The 22,202-nt window shown below is 41.1% G+C and overlaps 1 protein-coding gene across 1 annotated transcript in view; it reads right to left on the reverse strand.

Moving 5' to 3' along the window:
- DOCK5 (dedicator of cytokinesis 5) overlaps positions 1–22,202 on the reverse strand; it is an 85,719-nt gene that overhangs the window by 26,388 nt on the left and 37,129 nt on the right. Inside the window, exons 15-34 of the mRNA XM_075444577.1 lie at positions 22,086–22,184; positions 21,862–21,934; positions 20,906–21,009; positions 20,047–20,239; positions 18,583–18,680; positions 17,540–17,629; positions 16,322–16,422; positions 13,777–13,911; positions 12,943–13,054; positions 11,726–11,796; positions 10,625–10,731; positions 10,040–10,176; positions 9,225–9,320; positions 8,223–8,321; positions 5,406–5,500; positions 4,282–4,360; positions 3,635–3,735; positions 2,540–2,598; positions 1,898–2,052; positions 198–283 (exon numbers count right to left, since the gene is read on the reverse strand). Coding sequence (XP_075300692.1) covers positions 198–283; positions 1,898–2,052; positions 2,540–2,598; positions 3,635–3,735; positions 4,282–4,360; positions 5,406–5,500; positions 8,223–8,321; positions 9,225–9,320; positions 10,040–10,176; positions 10,625–10,731; positions 11,726–11,796; positions 12,943–13,054; positions 13,777–13,911; positions 16,322–16,422; positions 17,540–17,629; positions 18,583–18,680; positions 20,047–20,239; positions 20,906–21,009; positions 21,862–21,934; positions 22,086–22,184 — 2,090 coding nt within the window. The remainder of the gene's footprint in view (positions 1–197; positions 284–1,897; positions 2,053–2,539; positions 2,599–3,634; positions 3,736–4,281; positions 4,361–5,405; positions 5,501–8,222; positions 8,322–9,224; positions 9,321–10,039; positions 10,177–10,624; positions 10,732–11,725; positions 11,797–12,942; positions 13,055–13,776; positions 13,912–16,321; positions 16,423–17,539; positions 17,630–18,582; positions 18,681–20,046; positions 20,240–20,905; positions 21,010–21,861; positions 21,935–22,085; positions 22,185–22,202) is intronic.

The following is a 22,202-nucleotide window of genomic DNA, read 5'->3' on the forward strand; positions in this document are numbered from 1 at the left end:
GGTAGTTGTGCAAGCTGCTGCTCCAGAATAAAAGCATCATTTCAAGGCAATTGGTCTCAGAACACCTGTACAGCATTAAGATCACTGCCAACTGCAGCCTCCCTATTCACTGGAGTAATGAATTAGGGTTTCTTTGCCTTAGAAAAATAGCCAGCTAAGCCATAAAAAAGAGCCTCTGTGTTCTTTACAAAACTTACAGTTTCTCCAGCAAAATCTTGTACTGTTCGTCCCCTCGGCCACCCTCCACTTCCTGGTCCAGCTTAGTTATCAGCTCATTTTCAAACTGAAAAGGCAGAAAACCACAATCAAATAGACAGCAGCTCTCAAGAGTGTGGTCTGAACATTTGTAATGCTTGTGGCTGGCATTTCTGAACTGCCCCGCCATCAGACAGTGGTTTTACAAGCGAAGCTACAAGGACGCTTTCATTGTTGGAGCAGAATAAAAACGGTAAGAAGCCAAAGTGACAAGATTGGAGCAAGCAAATACAAGTCCTCCCTCTCTCATTCTACAGTCACTGTAAAGTCATGCTCTGGGTTAATCCTTCCCCTTCTCCCCCATCCATTAGCAGTTCAGTTTTGCTAGGATGGAGAAGCATTCTAACGGCCAGCTTACAGAACGGTCATTCGCTCACTCTAATGAAACTGAACTGCTACCATCAGTTAAGGGCAAGTCGCAACTCTCTGGCCATCATCAACACTTGTGACGACTATATTACAGCAACTTCTCATGATGCAAGAGCCAAGTCCTGTCTAGCCATGAAGACATGCCCTGCTATGTGCAAGCAGATGAAGTACATAGTCTGAGTTACAACTGTAGCTAGTATATAAATACCACTGGAATGGAAAATCCATGCCACACGCATCCTGCTTCCTTTTACCAATTCCAAAAACCCCTGAGACCCTGGGGCCAACCACACCAAAGACTGATGACCCCAAGGGAAGAAAGATCCCGCATGCACACCGAAGCTGGGGTCTAAGCAGGCGTGAGGATGGTGCTCAGGGAGATGCACGTCACATTTGACAACAGTCTGAAATGCCAAGGTGGCTGCCTTTTGATGGATGGCTCCTACCCATCTCCAGGGAGAAGAATGTCTACAGCATAACTACAGTGTCCCCTGCCTGCCAGCTGAGATGTTAATGTGTGATACCCCCAGAGGAAAGCTAGAAGAGTAAGTCCTTAGAAAGTGCAGTGAAAACCTCAGAGCAAAGCGAAGCTCCTCTTTTTCCTTCTTTACTTTGAGGTGCTTTCTCAGTAGCAATAAAAGGTAACTTCTGGAGAAATTAGCACAGGGTTGGAACTCAGGGATGCGTGTCCTGCTCCCTGCTCTGCCCTTCTACTTGTGAAACCTCAAGCAAACCATGTCTGTCCTTTGTATCATTGATCTCCTTTCCATAATGGTGGCATAAGTATTCACAAATGTGTTGTCAAATTTGAAGTTAATGAGGAATTAGTCAGTATGTAAGCAACTATGTAGTCCTAACACTTGACTGTCCAGCAATTTTCTTTATAGTAACTTACATTTACAGCCAAAGCTCTGTGTTGGGGGAATTTATATTGTTACTATAAATGTAAATAGACATTACTTTTTAGAGTACTCTCTTAAGGTCTCCAAATTGCTTCACGATTTAGATGTGGGTATTCACACGTCTGCAAATGCAGAAAGGTACGAAAACAGAGCAATTGATTAATTATCAAAGTCATGCAAAGGTACAGTCAGGGACAGAACTGAAGAGTCCTGACTCCTACAAGCTATTTAATAAACTCCCAAAGTGTTTGGCACAATGCTTGTTTTGTGTGTGGTTTTTGTTTGTCTTGGTTTTGTTTAAATGTTCTCTTCTCTTTCTTGCCCAGTGCATACTGTGGAACATCTGTCCTGAAGATACCAGGCTCCCTCACCATATGGAAGTTTCTGTTCCCACTGAAGTTAAACTCGCACTGCATCATATCAAAGAAGATGGGAATGGTAGCTTTCCGTAGCTCAGGCTCTGGGACCAGGGTTACCTCCAGGATTGGGCCTACCATTGCTGGAATGAATTTTATTTTGTGGGGACCTGCAAGAAAGTCAAAGTCAGATACATCCTAATGCCAGGATTTGGATATCCAAATGCTTAAGCACATTATTCATATAAAGACCATAAAACAGATATTTTGCTTAGAATGAGTATTTTATGTGGAGAATGGCTACTTAAGGTAGAATTAACACGTTACAGCTGCAAAATTCAGGAATAGTCCACAAAAATAATTGAACTGAATTACATGTAATGTTGCAAATCACAAAGGCTCTCTGAAAAATTCTACTCCTGTCCTTCATATGGCAGAACATCCTTTATAAGGAATATAAGAAATTACCTCAGTAGCTAACGTGTGAAAAGATCAGCTTTTGCAAGCTGTTCACAGAAAAAGAGATTTTGTGCTCTGAAACAGCTGAACCTTAAGTGTATTTCCCCACATTAAACATGAGGAGCTTTACAAAGAAATAAAGGATTTGAAACCCAGCTTGAGAGCTTGAATAAAGCTAATTCTTTAGCTGGAACTCACCCAGGTTATACCACATATCCCTTATTTTGAAGCCAATTTCTTTCCTCATGTCCCCATACCTAGAAAAAAGTATTAGAGAGAAAAAGATGAAAAAGTCCTACGCACCGAAATTACCTTTGCAAAGCTGCTGAAGAAATTTAATGGCAAACCCACAAAATATATTACCCTCTCCTTAAAAAAAACCTACCACACACAAACCTGAATATGCTGGACATTTACACCAATGGGTCTCGCAGATTATATTCCCTACTAAGGGTCTACCAAGAAGTTCCTCAATATTAGACATCTTTTGTCAGATGTTCACCTCATCTTTTTTCTTCATCACCCTGCCCAGAACTAATACTCAATGCACAGAGGAAGTGAATGACCATGTGCCATTATGACAGAAGACTGCAGACTCCCTGAATTTTATTGTATTTGCTGGTTTTCCCTAAAGGTTTAACAGCTGACATTGAGAGAATGCAAGAATATTTAACTACCAGGCTTCTTAAAGCTGCCATTACTGCAGAAATAAGATAATAAATATTAAAGTTGTATGCCCTAACAAAATTCTACATCAAGATCTACAAAGCTATTTAGGCACTTGTTTCCAGCTAAATGTAGAAATAAAAGCTGCTCAGACTTTGTGAATTTGGCCAAGTTACTAAAAATTACTACTTTTGGGTTGATGAATGCCTCTGAAGTGTTCTCGCTTTCAAAACACAAAAAGCAAAGAGAGATGACTAAAATGTTGCAGGGCTTTTAGGATTCTTGCTAACCTACCTTAAAAATGGCTGAGGAATTGCATAAGATATTGCTTTGGGAACTATGGCAAACCTCCCATCACAGACCTTAGAGTGGAAAGAATCTTGCAACAAGGTGCTTAAGTTCAGCTCAGCCAACTCAGGATCTGTCTGACCAGACTTAAGACATCCACAGTGTAAAGACCTGACATCTGTCCTAGCCACCCCTCCTTCCTTTATCATAACTCATTAATCAAGCACTCGCATGGCATGCTTCATCTCATTCTAAGATTGTATGGGCTATGTCTGGAACAGTACAAACGAACCTTCTCAAAAGCAAACAGGCCTGGTAACTTTTTAAATGTAAACTCACTTCTTGATAATTTTGTTGCGTTTGGCTTGTGAGAAGGTCTCCAGCTGGAGGGATTCGTGAGTGAGAAAGGCCACTGCCAAATGGAAATAGTTATTCCAGAGCTGTGGAAGAGAAAACAAGTCTGAAATAGGAGAAGACAAAGGAAAAGTAACAACCAGCACAACAGAGCTACACAGCTCCAAGTGCTGTAGAACCCAGGTGAGTGTTAATGGGGAAGTGTACCAACAGCGAGCTGGTAGATGAGTCTGTTCTCAGCCATAGCAGGCAAATCAGGAGCATCCAGCAACTTAAAATTTCTCACTCTTTTTAGCTCATACTTTCCAACTAAGGGAAGTAACAGTGAGTACACCCATACAGTATTTTGTTCTTAACTAGTCAAGTACAAATCAGCTACAGCCAGCATGCTGCTCAGCTTGACCTTGTAAAGCCTGCAGCAGTTGCATTTGTTTGCAGCTTATTGCTGCACTAACCACAGCTCTGTAATTCAGAACTGCCCTGCATTCAGCTGCTTTTCTATAAGAGATTACGGACGTTTTCCACAGGCATGCTCTGCATCAATAAATCTGTTAACAGCGGGATCTGTTTGTTGTTCCTGCCTTTCAGGATTGGGGTCCATAAGAAAAATCCAGAAACAATGGAACTATTACCTGGAGTTCAAAATTTGCTTGATCCAGAAAGAAACGGTTGAGTACAGAGGTAAATTGGTTCACCGCCCGGAGGAAAACCCTGGAAGAGATAAACACATCCAATAAAAGGTGGCTCTCAAAAAGATAACATCGCATTGGGTTTACAACTCCTACATGTAAGCTCAGAGATGCTCCCAAACACAACACGTATTCCTCTCTAATGCTACTTCACCTCCTTCCCAGTAGAGGGACATTCAGGGAAAGTTATTTCTCTGTTTCTGCACAAAGGAAACCTTGATAGGAGGCAGAGGAAAAACAAAATACTTTTTTGGGTCATCCAATCTCTTTGACAGTGCAGTGTCATTCCAGACGGTAGCTTCTCTTAAGTTTAGCCTCTCCTCACCACTGAAGCATTCAAATCACTTGCCACTTGCATGTCCACCCCTACACTGCACCCCTATGACACAGTGGAGCTACGCTGCCTCCATTTTGAAGAGGACTTGCACGACTGTGCCATGTAAACAGGAGTTACATGCCACTTATTTCTTCGTTCTGTCCCCGGTTCTGTTGATATCGCCTGGGGGAACATTAAACTCACAGGTGTATAGGCCTGTTTTGGTTTTGGCCATGCTTTGCTATCTAGCACACTAGACAGCTAGCGTGCCAAAGCCATTCAAATTGCACAGACTTAGGAGGAGAGGCTGTCTCACACATGGCCAAAGTCCACAACAGAAGACAGAGGTGAACCTGGGTAGTTCTAGTTTACAAGCCAGTACACTAAGCCTTAGACTACACTTATGTCCAACTATAGCTTTATGTTTGCCACGTGATTCCCGCCAGAACTGAAACGAAAAAGGCTTCTCCGATTTACGCTGCACTCTCTAGCAGGTAAGCGACTGGAAGAAAGATTGCACAGTTTTGATTGTGTGCCTTTGGGCAGGACAAGAAAGATTTACAGTTCCATCAACAGAGAAGTGCAGACACTTCCATTTACTGAAATCTAATTTAAATCACCCTGAAACTGTAGAATAAAATAAGCCTGTGTAACTGCAGTGATTTGCAAGCCTGCTTGCGTGTCACCCTCCTTTCAGAACCAGCAAGGCTCCAAAGCAGTAGCAAGACTTAAAACAGCAGCAACTATATACCTGCTCTGCATCATATTCATGACCATCCAGTCAGCTGCATAGACATTTTTTCCAATCAGATCCTTAAACATAATGAATGTCTCCATTAGGAAGTCCTGTTGGAAAAATATAAACCACAGCCCATAAGGTTAAATAGAGTAGTCTCTTATCCACACAAAAATACAGAGAAATGCAAATGTTTGCAATTGCATTAACAACTACATTGATAAGCAACCAATACACTGTACCTCCTAAGAAGGATCTCTTATTGTGTGGGTATATTCCAATAACTAAATTATTTCTGACATCTCATCCATTCAGTTACAGAAGGAGAAATAATTCCACAGAACATGTTGATCTGTTTAATTAAATCTGTCTTTACTGTTTTGAATTAAGCTGTGTTGTAGAGAGTTCTGGTGCACAAGCTGGATTAAAAAGCAAAACTAACATTCAAGGCCTTGTTTCCTAATGTCTGAATGATGACAGTCTAACAGCCCTATGCAGTATCTTCTGTAAAGATGGAAATTACAATGTATTTTCACTTGCCCAATAAGTTAAGACTTGTCTGGTCCAGTTTAAGAGGGCTAATTAAACAGAGGTAGCGAACATGCTGTCACAGACACATGGTTTAGAACATTACCGTAGAAAAGACACTTTTTACACAAACACTAACATGCTCCAAACAAAGCTATATCACACCTTAAGACTTGGGCAAGGCAAGGTTGTATTGCAGAATAAGAAAAAAGAAAAAGGAAAAAAGAGAGATGAGCAGAAGAAGGTACTATCAAGAATATTGATCTCTATATTGTGGTCTCCACAGATATAAATGCTACCTATGAGCGTTTAAATGGATTCTATTCTCTCCAAAGACAGCACATTAGCATTCACAAATGAGAGGGACACAAAGAAGGTCACATGAGAAATCACAACCTTGCAAAGATCACCAGAAAAAAAAAATTCTGTTGAGCCTGAACAGTTTGCTCTAAAGAACTGGCAAGCGACATCGATGTAGAAAGAGAAATGGGCATTTGGTGCTGCTGCCTCAGTAAAAATCCTTTAGGCGTTATTAAATCAGAGCTTGATGGAAAGGTTTGGACTTGACACAGGGCACCTTGAAGATACAAATAAGCTTATAACAGTGTTCAACCAACCAAGTAATGATGCAATGCCAGGGCTGAAAGTACCAAAGCAAAAAAAACCCTGCAATAAACAACAAAAATCCAAACAGTTATTGCAGTAAAACAAAATGCAGTGTTCTATTGGTATTAACAACTACTACACCACCATAAACGTGGGCTTGCTTCTGTAGTTTTAAGGACTTGTAAAAATTAGATTAGAAATTGTGATTTTCGATCAGCATCTGTTTAAATGATATACAGGTAGTTTTAATGATTACATAATTCACCCTCTTGATAAGTCTTCAAGTAGAAGCTTTATGCATACACACAGAAACGCAAAAGAAATATTCTCTTATTTGAGGCAGAAGATGCAGAACTATATGATAAAACAAGACATCTTCAACTTGCAAGGTACACTTCCATCTGAAGTTTGCATTTCAGGAAAGCTTTTAAGCATCTGTAAAACCTTACCTTGAACTTCAGTTACGATGATCTCCTACTAGATCAACCGCTAGTTTCTGAATTCTGAATTCAGGCCTACTAAGCACAAAATTTGTTTCAATTCTGCCTTGAACCATCCTTTTTCCGAAATCCATCAGATTTGTCTCCCTAGCACCCTTCTTCCACAGACACAGTATTTCTACATAACCCTGCTAAAAACCTTTTCACTCATTTACTTGACTAACACTAGCAGAATTCCTGAATCTACTTGATTTTGTTTTTCTTCCTTCACAAAAAATTACCTGGGTAATATAAAAAGCAATCCTAAAACTAGATGATGAGTGCTCTCTATAGTCTACGCAGCCAGGTGGCCTTTAGGTGCAGAAGTGACAGAAACGTGTGTGTCCTGTAGGTGGCTATGTTGCTCAACAGACTGCAAGCAATTCCAACTGCACAGGGAAAAAGAGATCACCTTGCCATCCAAAATGAATTGCAAACACCTTCTTGTGGGTTTTGATCTAGCTTTTACAGGAAGAACACAAATCCAGCTCTTCTCCAGCCAGTATAAACAAGCAAGCATTTCAAAGTCACAAAACAAGAAGTATGGGGACAAAAAAGTCAGAACAGTTGCTGGGTCATGCTTCAGAGACTTGCATAAATACTGGTTTTGGTTCTGACTTGTTCCGGGCAGGCTGGAGAAAAATCTGGACATAGCTGTTAATTTTAAGCGCCTCAAAAAAACAAAACAAAACAAAACCAAAACAAAAACAACCTAATGTTTCACCTGGTTTCGTATCAAAAGTCTTTGGGGATATGAATTACACAGCTTTCAACACAGAGTGAACTATTTGCATTGCTGCCCATTAAAGCATTTAATTAAACTCTAGAGCAGGGGAAAGAATTAGATAAAAAGAACAGGATCACAGAGAGATACAGTGAGAGCAAGAGAGGGAAAAATGCTTTTCCTTTTTCATCCTCATTCATTCATCTGGTTCCTGACTTTTCACTTGCACAGACTTAAATAGTCATTAAACATGTTTTTACTCAATGCTACAAATGGTATGTTCAGGCTCTACTGCGTGAGCAACATCCACTGCGCACACCCAGCAGGGGTGATGTGAATACATCCCCAGTGGCTGTGGCATTAGGTGCCCATAAGTCATTACTGATGAATGCAGTATGCTCACTCCAAACTGAGCACACTAACTTGAAGTGACCTTTCAGAAGCAGAGTGTAATTCTTTATGGACTGAGCTAATCCCCCAGCCACGCTGACTTACAATAATGTCCTGCCTGGTTTTGAAAGTATTGATGTAATGGTTGTAATGGAAATCATTCATCTGCCTCAGGATAGCTGTCATGCAGGCCACAAAAATACCCTAGAATAGGAAAAACAAAACATTTAATTATTTTCCTGTATTAAACACTAAGTTTGAAGTGTGGCATGTGCTTTCAGAGTTCTGCCTAATCAAATACCACAGATCACAATCCTGCTCATCTATGTCCTTGACTGTTTAGTCCTCTACCCCAGACCAGTCACGACTTCCTAATTTTCAAGTATGACATCTGGGTATAGCTTTCTTTGTCCCCAGGGATCGCAGTTTGCAAGAAAAACACAACCTCCAAACAATGGAATATATATATATACACACACACACACAAATCACTTCATTGTATCCAAGGGGTCTCTTCCGATCTAAACGATTCTATGATTTTCAAATTTACTATGGCCAACTGTAATTCTCACAGCTGATGTATTGATAATAGCATTAACTTGACCTTAGAGTTATCAAAAATAAGATATTTCTATATACGCCCAACTCTTGATTTTTCCAGCTTTCCGTAAAGGAAAAATTAAAACATTCCAACCTGCCTACCCCTTCTAAGATGCCACACAGTAGTCAGAAATGCCCCTTAGAGATGCTTCATCCTTCACCATTTAATTCTATTCAGCCAAGGTGACAAAAGAGCATTTTTTCAGTAGACTCCTTGTGTATTAGAAACCGCACTGAAACCAAATTGTCCATGCACAAGGGCCCAAAGGAACTTGAAATCAGAGTCAGCTGTGACTCAGTTCAAACTGCTGCTGGAGTAGGACAATTTGCATCCTAATACCTAGTCTCAGAAAACCACCAAAAGCCATGTTTTAGTGGCACAGAAGCCCTCCAGGAAATGGAAAGATGACTTCATAAACCACTGCTACACACTGAAATCTCCCAGGAGAATAAATTCCACTATAACAAATGGCAAAGTAATAACTGAAGCAAGTAAAAGGCTCTCACAATGTGTGGAGACTGTCTGCTCATTCCAATCACCGTGCGGTTTATCCTCCTTAGCAGGCGTTCCATGATCAGCTGGATGTGGACAGCCGTGGGCCCCTGGGGGTATGCAATAAGGAAAATCTGAGACCATTCTTAATGTATACTGTTGTATAGAGCGGTCCTTGTGGGGGGGGACTGCCCTGACAGAGGTTAATTGTTATTAGAGGATGCAAAAAAGGAGACTTAAAACACACAAGCAATCGATTCAAATACTGTAGGCACACACTTGGTGGAGAGCAAGCATAATTGACCTATACCAGCTCCATTAGCTCACCCTGGCATAGCTAAACTGAAGCTGGTGCTTTGATTTGGCATTTGTTTTCGCTGAATAGTTCTTCAGTTTAATTCTTCAGTTCAAACTACTCTTTTCACAGCAACTTAGAATCAATTTCCACGACTAATGCGGCGAGTAACTGTACTCTCCTGACTGAATAACGATCGTTGAGAAAATGAGAAACCAAATACTTTTATGACTTGCTCCAAATAATTCAACAAGCCACCAAAGTAGCTGGGAACAACATTTTGGTCCCTAGAAAGGGAAGTAATTGCTTTTTGTACTGTAGCGATAACCACTAATTCAACCTCTCATGGCTCCTTTTCAGACACAGTTACTTTATGCGCAAAGAGATCCAAAGAACTACACAGCAATACAACACAATGTCCGTAAACATCAGAACTTTGTAATTCTTTAAAGCCTAAGTTGAGAACATTTCTTTGTCATAACTTCTCAAAAGAATAATTAACCTTAATTTGCACCCTTGACAGCTCATGCTCACCACATCTTTCTGATCCAGGACTTCAAGAACACTACTAAGTAGCTGTGAGCAGGCTTCATGGTCAGGCTTGTTTGAATTGTCATCCAGCTGGCCACTTAGCTGATCGATTAGTAGTGGCAGAAGAGCATCTCTGCATTCTAAAAAATGAAACAGAGCACAACATCTTGTTGGTCTCAGGAAGTTCTTCAGCATTCAGTACACATGGTGACCACAGAGCAGCTTTCTGCTCCTAACTTAATCTTGGGCACTAAAACACACTTAAATCCACGAGTCACCACCACCAGACTAGAGACACTCATAAATAATCTGTAACTATATGTATTGCATCAAATAGTGGACTCTCACCTCTGCCTCTTTCTAAATTACCACACTGGATCAGGATCCTACAGTATTCGGCGTTGTATAAAGACTGAACAGCAAAAAAAAGTTTCAGTTGTTCCATGGCAAAGAGTATTTCTCAAGATGGATTTAACAGTAGACTACCACTGATGACTGATGTAAATGACACGTGAACTTGAAAGACATTTTTGTTTCTAAGGGTGCGTGGCCCCATGCAGAATCCAGAGACTTCAGTTTGCTACTTACCGGACTGTTTGAACAGATCGCTCTCGACTATCTTGGTCATGCAGTTTAACTTCTGTCGAACTAACTGGTTGTCGGGAATACTTTGGATAAACTTGCTGAAGAGGACACTAGTGTGCAAACCACAAAGTAAGCAGATGGTCAGCATTTCCCCCAGTGCGATTCCGTCCTACACTTACACTGTCCTGCACCTGGGTAAGCCAAGCAGTTTTGTCACTGTGTGGACATGTTACCTGCAAGTGGTCTCCAGGCAAATTACTATGGAGCCCTAATCTATTTTCAACAAACTTAGCACAGGACTTTTACTAAAAACTGAACAGTATTCAGAAACTGCAGGCTTAATCTCTTTTAAACCTCTTAAAATGAAGCTTGCATCCCAAGACACACTAGATATATCACAAAAACTTCTACATAGGCAATACTCTCTGTCCTCCAGTACCAGCACAAGATAATCATACTTACTTTCATATAAAATGAAAGCAGAATTTTGCAAAACTTCAGCAGACCACTGCTGAAACTCAAAACACCGTTATATACAATCACAAGAGCATATCCTTCCAGATGCCCCTTTCATCAAGAGTGATGACTCACTTCAATCCGAGATTTCATTAAATTAAATTCCATGTACATTTGCTGTGTGTCTACTGTTTATGAGAAAATTATTTGTGTCAGAACAAGGAGGCATGGCTGGGAGGTTCTGGGCAAAGCTATAAACACCAAAGAAAAGAAATCCAGAGAGTTGTGAATTTCCTGAATAAACACAACTTTTGTTTTCTTGATGAAGGCTACGCCTTTGTCACACATTTCACTTTACCTCAGAAGCAATTATTAACAATTGGTGGAAATCTGCACAATATTTCCACATATCACTCTCCAGTCCTCAAATTTTCATTTTCAGTAAAATCTCAAAATGCCTAAGAGCAGTTGAGATGCACAGGTTCCTTTGAACTACACTGACTAAAGCCCTGCAAGCGCTTCCTCAAACTCACGCACAGTACATGCATCATCACGTCATAACCAGAGTGTCTGTTTTTAGGAAAGTCTCGAAAATTCTTCCCAACGTATGAGCTGGGTTGAGAGGACAAACAAACTTAATATGGTTACCTGAGTTCAACAGGGTCAAATACTAGTTTGACATCATTTATGATACTTGGCAAATACTTTAAAGCTGCACCCTGCAAAAGAAAAAAAAGGGACATGAAACACACATGGAAATGAGTTAGACTAGCTAGTTGATTCTAAAAGGCTGTAAAGTCTCAACAACAATGCCCATAGCTCACGTGGCAAATCTAGTTTTTGTCAAGAGCAAATATGCAGACACCTGCAGAGAACTGGCTTCAGATCAAATTTACACATCCAAAGAGCCCCCAGCAACAACACATCTGCAGTGCAGAGCGGAGAAGGTGAAGGAGGAAGGATTCGTAGCCAAGTTCTCTAGTTTTTGCAAACATCCTGCAGTTCCAGGGTTTAAGCTCCTTATAGCCTGACATGAAAAGCACCAGTCAGTTAAACTGACTCAGCGTTCTGCATACTTCAGCATGTCCACATACACAGTAGTAAGTTACCTAGGTACTAGTATGGCTTTCACAAATGTAGCATCCAGACAACTAAGTACAACAGCAACTAAAGGTCTCCCTGGGATGTTCTACAGCTGCTGCCAGCTGGTACTCTGACTGCATGAGAATCAAAGTTGGGCTTTAAATCATCCAAGTGCTAATTAAAAGTTTAGAATCAATCTTTCCTTCAAACAGACAAGCATGTTGGCTAGAAGAACTGAAAGTAAGAATGCAATCTAAAGGCCTCATTGCCTTTAGCAATTAAGCAGCCTCATTGCATGGCTGCTCTGCTCCTCCTCAGAGCATAAACAGAAGGTTCATAAACCCGCTGACACCAGAAAAACAAGCAAGTATAAATCCTAAGATACATTTAGAAATCATTTGTTCTTTCATTACTTTCATTCTCAGCATTATGTTGATTTTTGCAGTGGTTTAACATTTCTATCTCTATCACCCTCAAGCCTGGTGTTCCTGGTTGAAGTGTCTTCCACACTGCAGTAGATTACACCTTCGTTGGTTGCTAGCTTTCATCCTAGCAGGTGCTAAAGGGTTTTCAGCAAAGCCTCAGCTCTCATCTTGATAAACTTTGTGCTTTAAATATTCCTTTCCTGTCACACAGAGCTCATTAAAACAGACATTCGGAGGTGGTGTGACTCATCTGAATGGGTTTTACGTGTCTCAAAGCTTGTCCCTTTTTCTGCCCCCCCCGCACTGTATCAGTTGACCTAATAAAAGATATTACCTCTCCCTGCAGATTATGCATACCTTAATCTTCACAGCCTCCTCTAAGGGCCGGTCCATGAGGACATTGAAGGAGAGGAACAGCTTGCGTACTGCATCATTAAATTCATCCCCATCTTCACTTTTCCCATAAAACCTACAAAGAACAGAAAGAGCTAGTTATACACATAAATCTAGGCTAACAGTGTCACTGTAGCTGAACTATGATTTTATCTGGCGGAACAACATCTTAATGCAATCTCCTCCTACAAAGACAGGAGTGTACAAATGGCATCGGGGATTCTGCAGTAATTTCCTGCTGAAATCTGTTATAACGGAAAAGCTGCACTTTTTAAACTGCCACTGCCTCAAACTCTGCTTGGGTTCCAAGAGTCAAGTAGCTCACTCTGTATTTAACAAAAAAGTCAGAATGAACATGAGAAAAGGATTCCAAACACCCACTGTAAATCTTTGAAAACATATTTTAAGGCTATGGCAAAACCACTGTCATTGACCATATCCTAATGAGACAACATGTCGCCCTCACCTAACAAGTAACCGTGTGTGCACTTGTTTCTTAAAATGAGGAAGTCACTCCATGTTTTAATTTTTTTAACAAATAACAGGTTCCTTTTCAGCACTGCCATATGCTCCTTCTGGCATGCTACAGGTGACTAAAAGGATTCTCCTCTTCAAATTAGCTATCTCAATTTCTGCTCAACTTATTTTCTCTCGCTGTAGACAAAGGGCAGAAAGATACTCCTCTCTATAACTCAAGGATAGAGGATATGCTGATGAATATCCCCTCCAGTGGTGTTGAATGGAAGTAACTCCACTGACTTCCAGGAGACATACGGATGGCAATGACCTTGGTCTCACCTCAGGTACAATATTCGTGACTGAACAATGAATCGGAATAGGTATTTCAAGGCTTTCAGAGCAGCAAACAGCAATTCTGTCTTGCTGGAGTCATCGGCATTTCCCACATAACAGTTCAGTACTTTGGTGAGTTTCCTTTGGAAAAAAAACAGATAGGAGAATAAATATAGACACAGTGAAGTTTCTGTGCAAGTCCAGCTTCCTTATTCCAGAGAGGAACTACTGACTAATAAACAGATAACAGACAGGGGTTCCTCTCCTCTGCCTACTTCCTTCTGAAATCTTTGGCTTCATGGGATGCCAGATTTTCATAATCAGTTCATGAATTCTCAGAATAGTCTACAAATTTGTCTACAAATTCTAGCTTCTTGATCCGCTTTTCTTTTTCCCTCAAAGGAAGTGTTCAGGAAGATGGAAAACCCACTGCTACTGCAAGTGGATCGACATCATCTCCACGTGTTGGCACTCTCATGTGTGGAGCACAAAGTTCTTCCGCAGCAATACTTGCTGTGTGCTTTGAGAACTGCGGACAGAAGTTGCATTAACACATTCTGAGCGTTCGCTACTTAGTCTCTGCTGAATCAGAAGATCAGGATCTTCTGGGAGTGCTATGGCAGTTAATATTCAGGCAAAATCCTCTTCTCTTCATTAAGCAACTCCGCACCCAAAGCAGCGTGTGAGTGATAGTCAAGTACCCAACAGCTTTTGCACTTGCTTGCTCGATCTGCCACACTGCCAGCATCCAATTCCTTGCTTTGCCAAATTCTGGCATGTGGAGCACACAAAGGACACTATATATTATATACATATTACAGTCCACTTGGCATTATGCAGATACCACATTGTCAAGCCAAGTTGGAAAGAAAGGCAAGGGAACAACAAAGCTAAGATACAGTGTGGTCATTAATCAGACAAAGAAGTTTATTTATAGCTAAGAGAAGTAAGAATGATAATTCTTCCATAGGTTACAGGGAAGAAGGAAAGGAAATCATACGCAAGCAGTGGTTGTGTGGCCAGGGCAGGGAAGAAGACAGCAACCCAGGAGATGGGAACTTCAGAGCTTTGTGGAATCGTGTTTCCTCACAGAATTATATTTACGTTGACAGCCATCAAAGGAGGCCGAATACCCAGGACTAGGAATTCACGCATATCAGTAAAAACAAGCAGAGATTTTCAGAGCGGAAAAAGAGCCTGATTTCTGTTTTGCCCTCCCTACTGACCCCAATTTTCACTTTTTAGTTGCCTGTTACCATGAGGGTAATGACCTCTGGGTTGAGGGGCACTGGATCAAGAAGCTGGGAAGTCGAGATTCCTGGCTTCTCCACCAGCTTGCTGGGCATCCTTGGGCATGTAAGCCATGACTAGCTATAGCACTTAAATGATGCCGCATTTTTAAGCACATGAAGTCAACAAGTTGACCAAAAGGACCAAATTTTCACATATACCTAAATAAATGCTGTGCATCAGCTTTTTCCTTCCCTGATAAAACAGAACTACTGATCGTGAGTGGGATTTTTTAAACTCTGTTGAGTTCCACAGACAAAAATGCTACAGTGAAACAGAAATACTCCCACTGTCCATACCCACACATCCACATGTGAAGATCTGCAAATTTCTTCTAAACAAATGACAATCTAGGTGAGAGTTGCAATATGTAAGTGTTATCTCATGTAATCTGCATGTTTAAACCCCACCATAACATTTAGCCCTTTTCTGAAGTCTGTGGCCTCCTCAGCCTGCCTGGTTGTAGACAGACAGCGGAGGTGAACACCATTCTTATCTCTGCTACCATCAACCACAACATCGCTCGTATTATTTCAGCCACGTACGGTTCTGCTTCTGCTCCCTGTGACCCCATTCAAACGCACCCCTAAAACTGTAGCACAGAGTGCAAGGCATACAGACTATTTCAAACTGTCTTCTGCCCAAAGTACTTTTGAAAAGGTTGAGGCAGATACTGGCAAGGCAAAACAGTTCCGTGAGCAGCAATACTTACCAGACCAGATTTCTTCTGAACTTATATTCCTTCATCAGTTTCCTCCCCTCCCCCCCCCCCCGCCCAACTTACAATATTTCCCACTGCCTTCTGCGTATACCCAGAACAGCCACCCTTATCCCGCCCCATCAATCTTTTAGCAGCAATACTAGATCAAAGCACTCAGAAGTTTTAAGGGAGACATGTATACAGACTGAGTGCACTAAACCTGTTTTCCATCGGAAATCAGGCTGAAAAACATGAAGATGCTTTTACAACACAAACTACAGAGGACTACAGGTCAACACAGAGTCTGAACCACACAGTCCAATATAGGATTTTCCATAACAGCAGTGTCTTCTCTTTACAGAACAAAAACCTTAGAAGAGAAACTTTACACAGGATGAAAGGAGCAATTAAAGGATTTCTGTCTCTCCTGAAAGCAGAGAATAGGGTGGAACACTCTTATCTGGTCTATGCTGCCTTTATCACCTTAGCGTAGTTTACCAGAACTACCAGCGAGACACTGTCTGAATGACGGCCTGTGGGCTTGCAGTCAGCAATACTTACACATATGCCAGGGTTGCACTGAAGTGCTTGTAAATGTAAGTTTCAAGTACAGGGTTGAAATGCTGGAACTTGATGTCTCCGATCAAAGAAATAATAAATACCTGTCAAAAATTCAAAAGGAAACAGATGTACAGAGCTACACAACCTTTAACTAACTCGAACATAACTCAGCCTCTACTTGCATGTCATTTATTTTGCTGGGTCATAGTTCTTGTTTGTTTGTTTTTCTAATAGTATTTATGCTACAGATAGGGTTATTTATACTCTAATAGCGATTAAATACTGCGGTGTGTGTGACTACATCATTGCTCAGAGTGAAGACAGGTCACAGCAGCACATAGATAGAAAAAACCTTAAGAGATAAATGGAGCTACTTCTCAAAGCTACAATGGTGATACAGGAAGCAGCACTACTCAGTCTTTATGTGACACTGTCACAGTACAGGTTAAATAGGCACCGAGCTGCCGAAGGCTGTTTTTCACAGCTATGAAATGACGTTTTTGAAGCTAGAACTTGAGATTCTGATCATTTATACTCGTAGCAAACACTCAGTTCTGTTACTAGAAGAGCCAGGACATTCTGCCTCCCTATATTCACTCCCCCACCAACGTCAGCTGGATACATCTGACTTTACATTTCTTCCTGAACTGTCAAGTATGTGTTTGTTGATCAGCATGAAGCACATAACTTTGTTACTGCACTGCACACCAGAGCCTTTCACACACATAGGAAGCAGCCTGTCCAAAGATGCAGAAAACTCTTTGTTAAGTCTTTTACTCAGTCACTACAATCTTCCTATGAAGGCTCAGAGGAGCAGTCAGCCTTGCTGTTTATTTACTGGGGTAGAATTTAGGGTGCATACGTTATGTTCTCACCACAGCCACAAATCCTCCACCATCGTGACCCTGAACAAATCACTTCATTTTGTGCTTCATATAGATAATGTGGCTTTTCTCCTTTGTAAATTGTCTTAATGCAAGAAGTTGTCTGAAGAAATTACTATAAATTATGCAAACATTTATTACTGTTCTCACTGTGGTCACTAAAAAGCTCGATGTGTATCTCAGTCCTAACTCCTGAAAATGCCTTAAGAACTGTTTAAATATAACTTATTTCTCAGCAAAATACCAATGACTCAACTAAAGGAAGCACCAGGAACGGCCTGAAAATGTGGCTGAAAACCGGATACTCTAAATCTACAAAAAAAGACTCACTCACCAGCGCATCAAACACAAGGAAGTCATAGGTTTCATTTTCTGACATTTCCATCATTATGTTGAAAAGTGCATCAAGGGTGTCTTGCAAAAACTAAAGTGGGAAAAAAATAGGAACAGAGTAGGAAAAGACTACTACTTCTGGAATCCTGCACAAGAACCTACTCTTTTGGATCATTTTTCCCCTTCCAGCCTAGCCCAGTTGAACTATAAAAGCTGCACATGAAAAAACATATAAAAAAGGGACCTTAGTCCTGTATTTGTTCACGTGCTTGTCATGACCATCACGCTATTCTCCCTCACTATAGCAAGATGGATCTTTTCTTATCAACTCTCGATGGCCCCACTTTCTTTTCTGTTCTATTGCCTTTTTATCTAGCAGCAGACCTACTGAATACACTTAATTCTGTCCACATAGTTTAAGCTTGCATTGGGCTACATCAACCAGACACACTGCAGTAAGGCATGACATTTTACACAAAGACTGGTTTGCACTGACACAGCATTTACTTCAGTTGTTCAGCAGTTCACTAAAACCATGACCTTGCATGATCCCAAAGGATCCACACTTTGGACCACAGGAAGTCTTACCTCCTAAATCCTTCAGCAGACTATTTTCTGTGGTGCTTCCCCACGTTTCAAGTCTATTCCTCACCATACTCTGACTTTAAGCTCTCTGGGCCTTCTCTGCACTCTTCCTAGATCCACAGCAAGTCCCTATTCACAAAACAGGTCCAGAGCCGCTACTGAAAATTAACAGTTAGGCTTTGAACGTATCTTCTTTTTCTAAGGATAGAGGGGAAAATAAAGTCCCCACCATTTCCCCGATCCTGGTAACATTTAACTTCTGTAATTCTGGTGAATTCCACTAATGAGAGCCCTTAGGGCAAAGCACACCTTTTGCTCTCCCGTTGCTCAGCAGCTAGAACAGCTCTCCCAGCCTATACAGAGAGATTTTGGGTACAACACAATCACAGCCCTTTCAAGGTCAACATCAAGCACATACATAAGTCTCTGCATAGCAAGGAGACTCAAATCTCTGCATACCTTTACAATTTCTCCTCCTTCCACCTCCATTAGCTTCCTCAGGTTGTGAGCTATGTTCTGAGAGTTAGAACGCCAGTTCAACAGACCCAGCAGGTCAACTAGCAAGGACAGAACATCAGCAATTAGAAACAGATTACAACAACACAGCTGACTTAATGGCTGCAGAACAATATAAGTACTAGAGGTTATTTTTAGAATTGGCTTACAAGGAAAAGTCACATTGATGTACAGAATATTACCTTGAGATGGTTCCTTTGTCTTGGCAAAAAAGTTAGCTTTTGCTATAAATAGAAACCTTGGTGTAATTTGATAATGCAATGCATTTGGTAGACAATTTTGCAGGCTACTCATTCACTCAAGAGAAGATATCTCAAGCTAGGAATTTTATTAACAGTGCGTGACTTTTCTTAGTAATGCTTGTGTCTACGTTAGAGCAGCTTCTTGGAGATGGTTCTTAAAATTGAAACCTCTTCTATAAATTATATTAACCTGCAGAGCTGTTTATCACAGTTCTGGGACATCCTAGGACCTCAGGGTTAGTTACAAACTATAGCTGAGGCTTTCAAAGGAGCCTAGCAGTTTCATGCACACCTTCCATGTTAACGAAATACGTACTTATTTCTGTTCTGAAACGAAATTCATTTACTACCTTCAGATGTCAGAACATATTTGAAACTTAACAGCCTTGACAAAGACTGGCACATTCAGAAACAGAGGTTACATGCAGGAGAGCAGAAAGATGCAAACGTGCTCGGCCTGCACATCAGGCAGGATAACGAAAGTCAGATTCAGTCCTCATGCACATGGAAGTATCAGTATGGCATTTAACTTGCACTAACCAGCCAAGCTCAAACTGGGAGCAGAAAAGCTCGTGCCCATCTCCCAGCAGCTACACAGGGACACCCTGATGAAGCCACAGCTGGTGTCATTTTCACAGACTTCTTTCCCAAAGTCAGAGTATATAACGAAAGCCTTCCAGAGCTAGAGGAAATCTCGCACCATTTACCAGCACACAGTGTATTCATTCACATACATACATCAGGAGAGTTAATGCATAACAGCATCCTGAAGAGTGCAGTTCTAATTGCTACATTCTTAACAGGCAGAGGAAAGAAGATAATTAACCTTAAACATTTATGACTCTGAAACACATATAGACTGTCGCTGATGGGTGTCACTTCTTTGTGTGCCAACAAAACCTGTTCAATTTAACATTGGTAGTTTCGATAAAATATTCGTGTGATATGGTCTTTAGCAGCTGCGTAAACATCTTTATAGCTTGCACTGGCAACATGATGCCAACGATGCTGGGACTGGGCTGCCACCGACACATGAAACCGCAAGATTAAAGCTAAAGTGCTATGCCCACACATGCTGCAATGCCAAAAAATTTACATAAAGAAAGTGCCCTCTTTACTTCAAATATACAGCATGATATGGCTAGGCTGCTAACGCACGACCTACCATTCTGGGTGAGTTTGGTGGAGCAGATCACAGTGGCAATCTGGAAGCTGTCTTTTGTGCTGTCTTTAGCGGGTGTGAAGTTGGTTAGATGGTGCAGATTTTTCCCAGAGGGGGCCTCCTTCTCCTCCATCTCCATTTTGGTACAAGGAAGAGTTAAATAGCATTTAGCATCTTCCATTTTCTTGTTTTCACCCTGTTGGTAGAACACAGCAAAGACAAGAGTTATCTCACACTGAGCCCACCTCGTCTGACCTCCTGCAGTTCTCATCTGCAGACGCACTTCAACACAGTGACAGCCAGAGAGGGCTTTAAACACCTTTTCAGGTCTATAGCTGTTTACTCACATTGTCTGTTTCGGCCTCCAACTTTAGGGAACAGAAGTTTCCCACACTGCCAGTGAACTAAGCTCTTTTTCAGAGGGACTCAAGCCACAGAGTTTAGGAGGGTTTCCCCCCCACCCCTCGCCCCCACTTTGTAGCTTTCTACTGCAATGCATTAACTTTTTCCTTTTGCTGTGGCCAAAGGCACCAGGTCTCTCTTCCTATCACACACTGATCCTCCAAAGCAGTGCTCACCAGGCCTTTTTGTTGCACACTGTCTAGGTGAATGACATTAGAGCTCTATACAGAATATATACAAGGATGTACCAGATTTGTGTACTTGCAGTCAGAAAACCCACCAGCGAAAGCAGAGCTGAGGGCGACATACTTAAAAAAAAAAAAAATTACTATCCTATCATCCTGGAAAAATTATTACAAATCTCTGCAGTGATGATGTATACATTGCTAGGAATAAAGTCAGCCAAGAGAGTGGTTTTGATTAGTTAAACAAAAGTGAAGACTGCAAATGCCCCAGCTACCTTATAAACAATCAAATTGTGTTTGCCATCTTGCAGCGTTGTTCCATCTGCATTCATCAACTTCACAAAGCCCATGCCAAAAGCCCTCTCAGACTTATCCCTAGCTGTAAACAGAAAGAAAAATCTGTATTAGGAATCATCTTGTTTACGCCCATACTACACACAATGCAGCTCTCTCACTACATGCACCTTCTCTATTTAATAGCATCACACGATAATGCGATGGAGCTAGCAAACTCTGTGACCCACAGCAGAAAGAGCTCTCTTTCTCTCCTTCTCATCTCAAGGCACGTAAGTAGGTATCTGCAACTACACAGAAAAACGCCCCCTCTGAGCATCTCTTGCCACACAATTTCAGTGGTTGTGCTGCTAGCTGGACATATGTAATTGTATAGATATTTTGTATGGGATTTTGCAAATCTGCTTGCAAGGTATGGATGTAGAAGTATGTCACTGCATTTCCCAGGTACCTTAAGAGAATTTTCAAGAGCCTTTCAAGGCCTTACTCTCACATTACTAAGTTTGTTTCAGGGCTCTGAAGTCATTTAATGAAACTTCTGGCTCTAACTTTCTCATTAGCCTTCAAACAACCTAATTAGAAATCCTCCTGTAGGAAGACCATTAGAAGCCCTGCACTGAATTTTGTGAAGGCCTTGAAATAAATTAAAAACAACACCATACACTGAGAAGCCAAAGCAGCAATGAGCATTGACAATTGTCTTCCAAGGGGACGAACACGTTGCACCCCATCTAATTTCAATTTTAGAACAAAAGCAGCACCAAACCTTTCTTAAGGCTGTAAAAAGTTTGAATTATTTTTCTTTGCCTGCAAGAAAATCCACAATGCTGGAAATAAGTAGCAATGTAAACACTACACCTTTGGTGGATACTCAGAAAATCTCACCGACAGCAGGAAGAGTACAGTACTCCTGCAGATCTTCTCTTCTGATACTTACATTCCTGTGACGACCGATGACGGAAAGTGAATCTTAAATGGCAACGACTGACTTCTTCTATCGCAATGGACACCTGCACATTACAATACAATGAAAAATGCAGCACCAGTATTCTCTGTCTCCAGTCAATTTAAAGGACATTCTATTACTGATGCACCTACTGATTTTAAATCAGTTCCGTTTTCAACACAAAGGAAGCAAGACTGTAAATTACACACTCTTACCTTTACAGTTTCATACCAGCAAGGTTGCTTGACTTGATAATAAACAACAGACTTGTATTCGGAGACACCTTCATAACCAGCACCAGGATGAATAGCTTTCTTTGGACAAAAAGACAA

Source organism: Opisthocomus hoazin, chromosome 28 (genome assembly GCF_030867145.1).
Source record: "Opisthocomus hoazin isolate bOpiHoa1 chromosome 28, bOpiHoa1.hap1, whole genome shotgun sequence".
NCBI lineage: Eukaryota > Metazoa > Chordata > Aves > Opisthocomiformes > Opisthocomidae > Opisthocomus > Opisthocomus hoazin.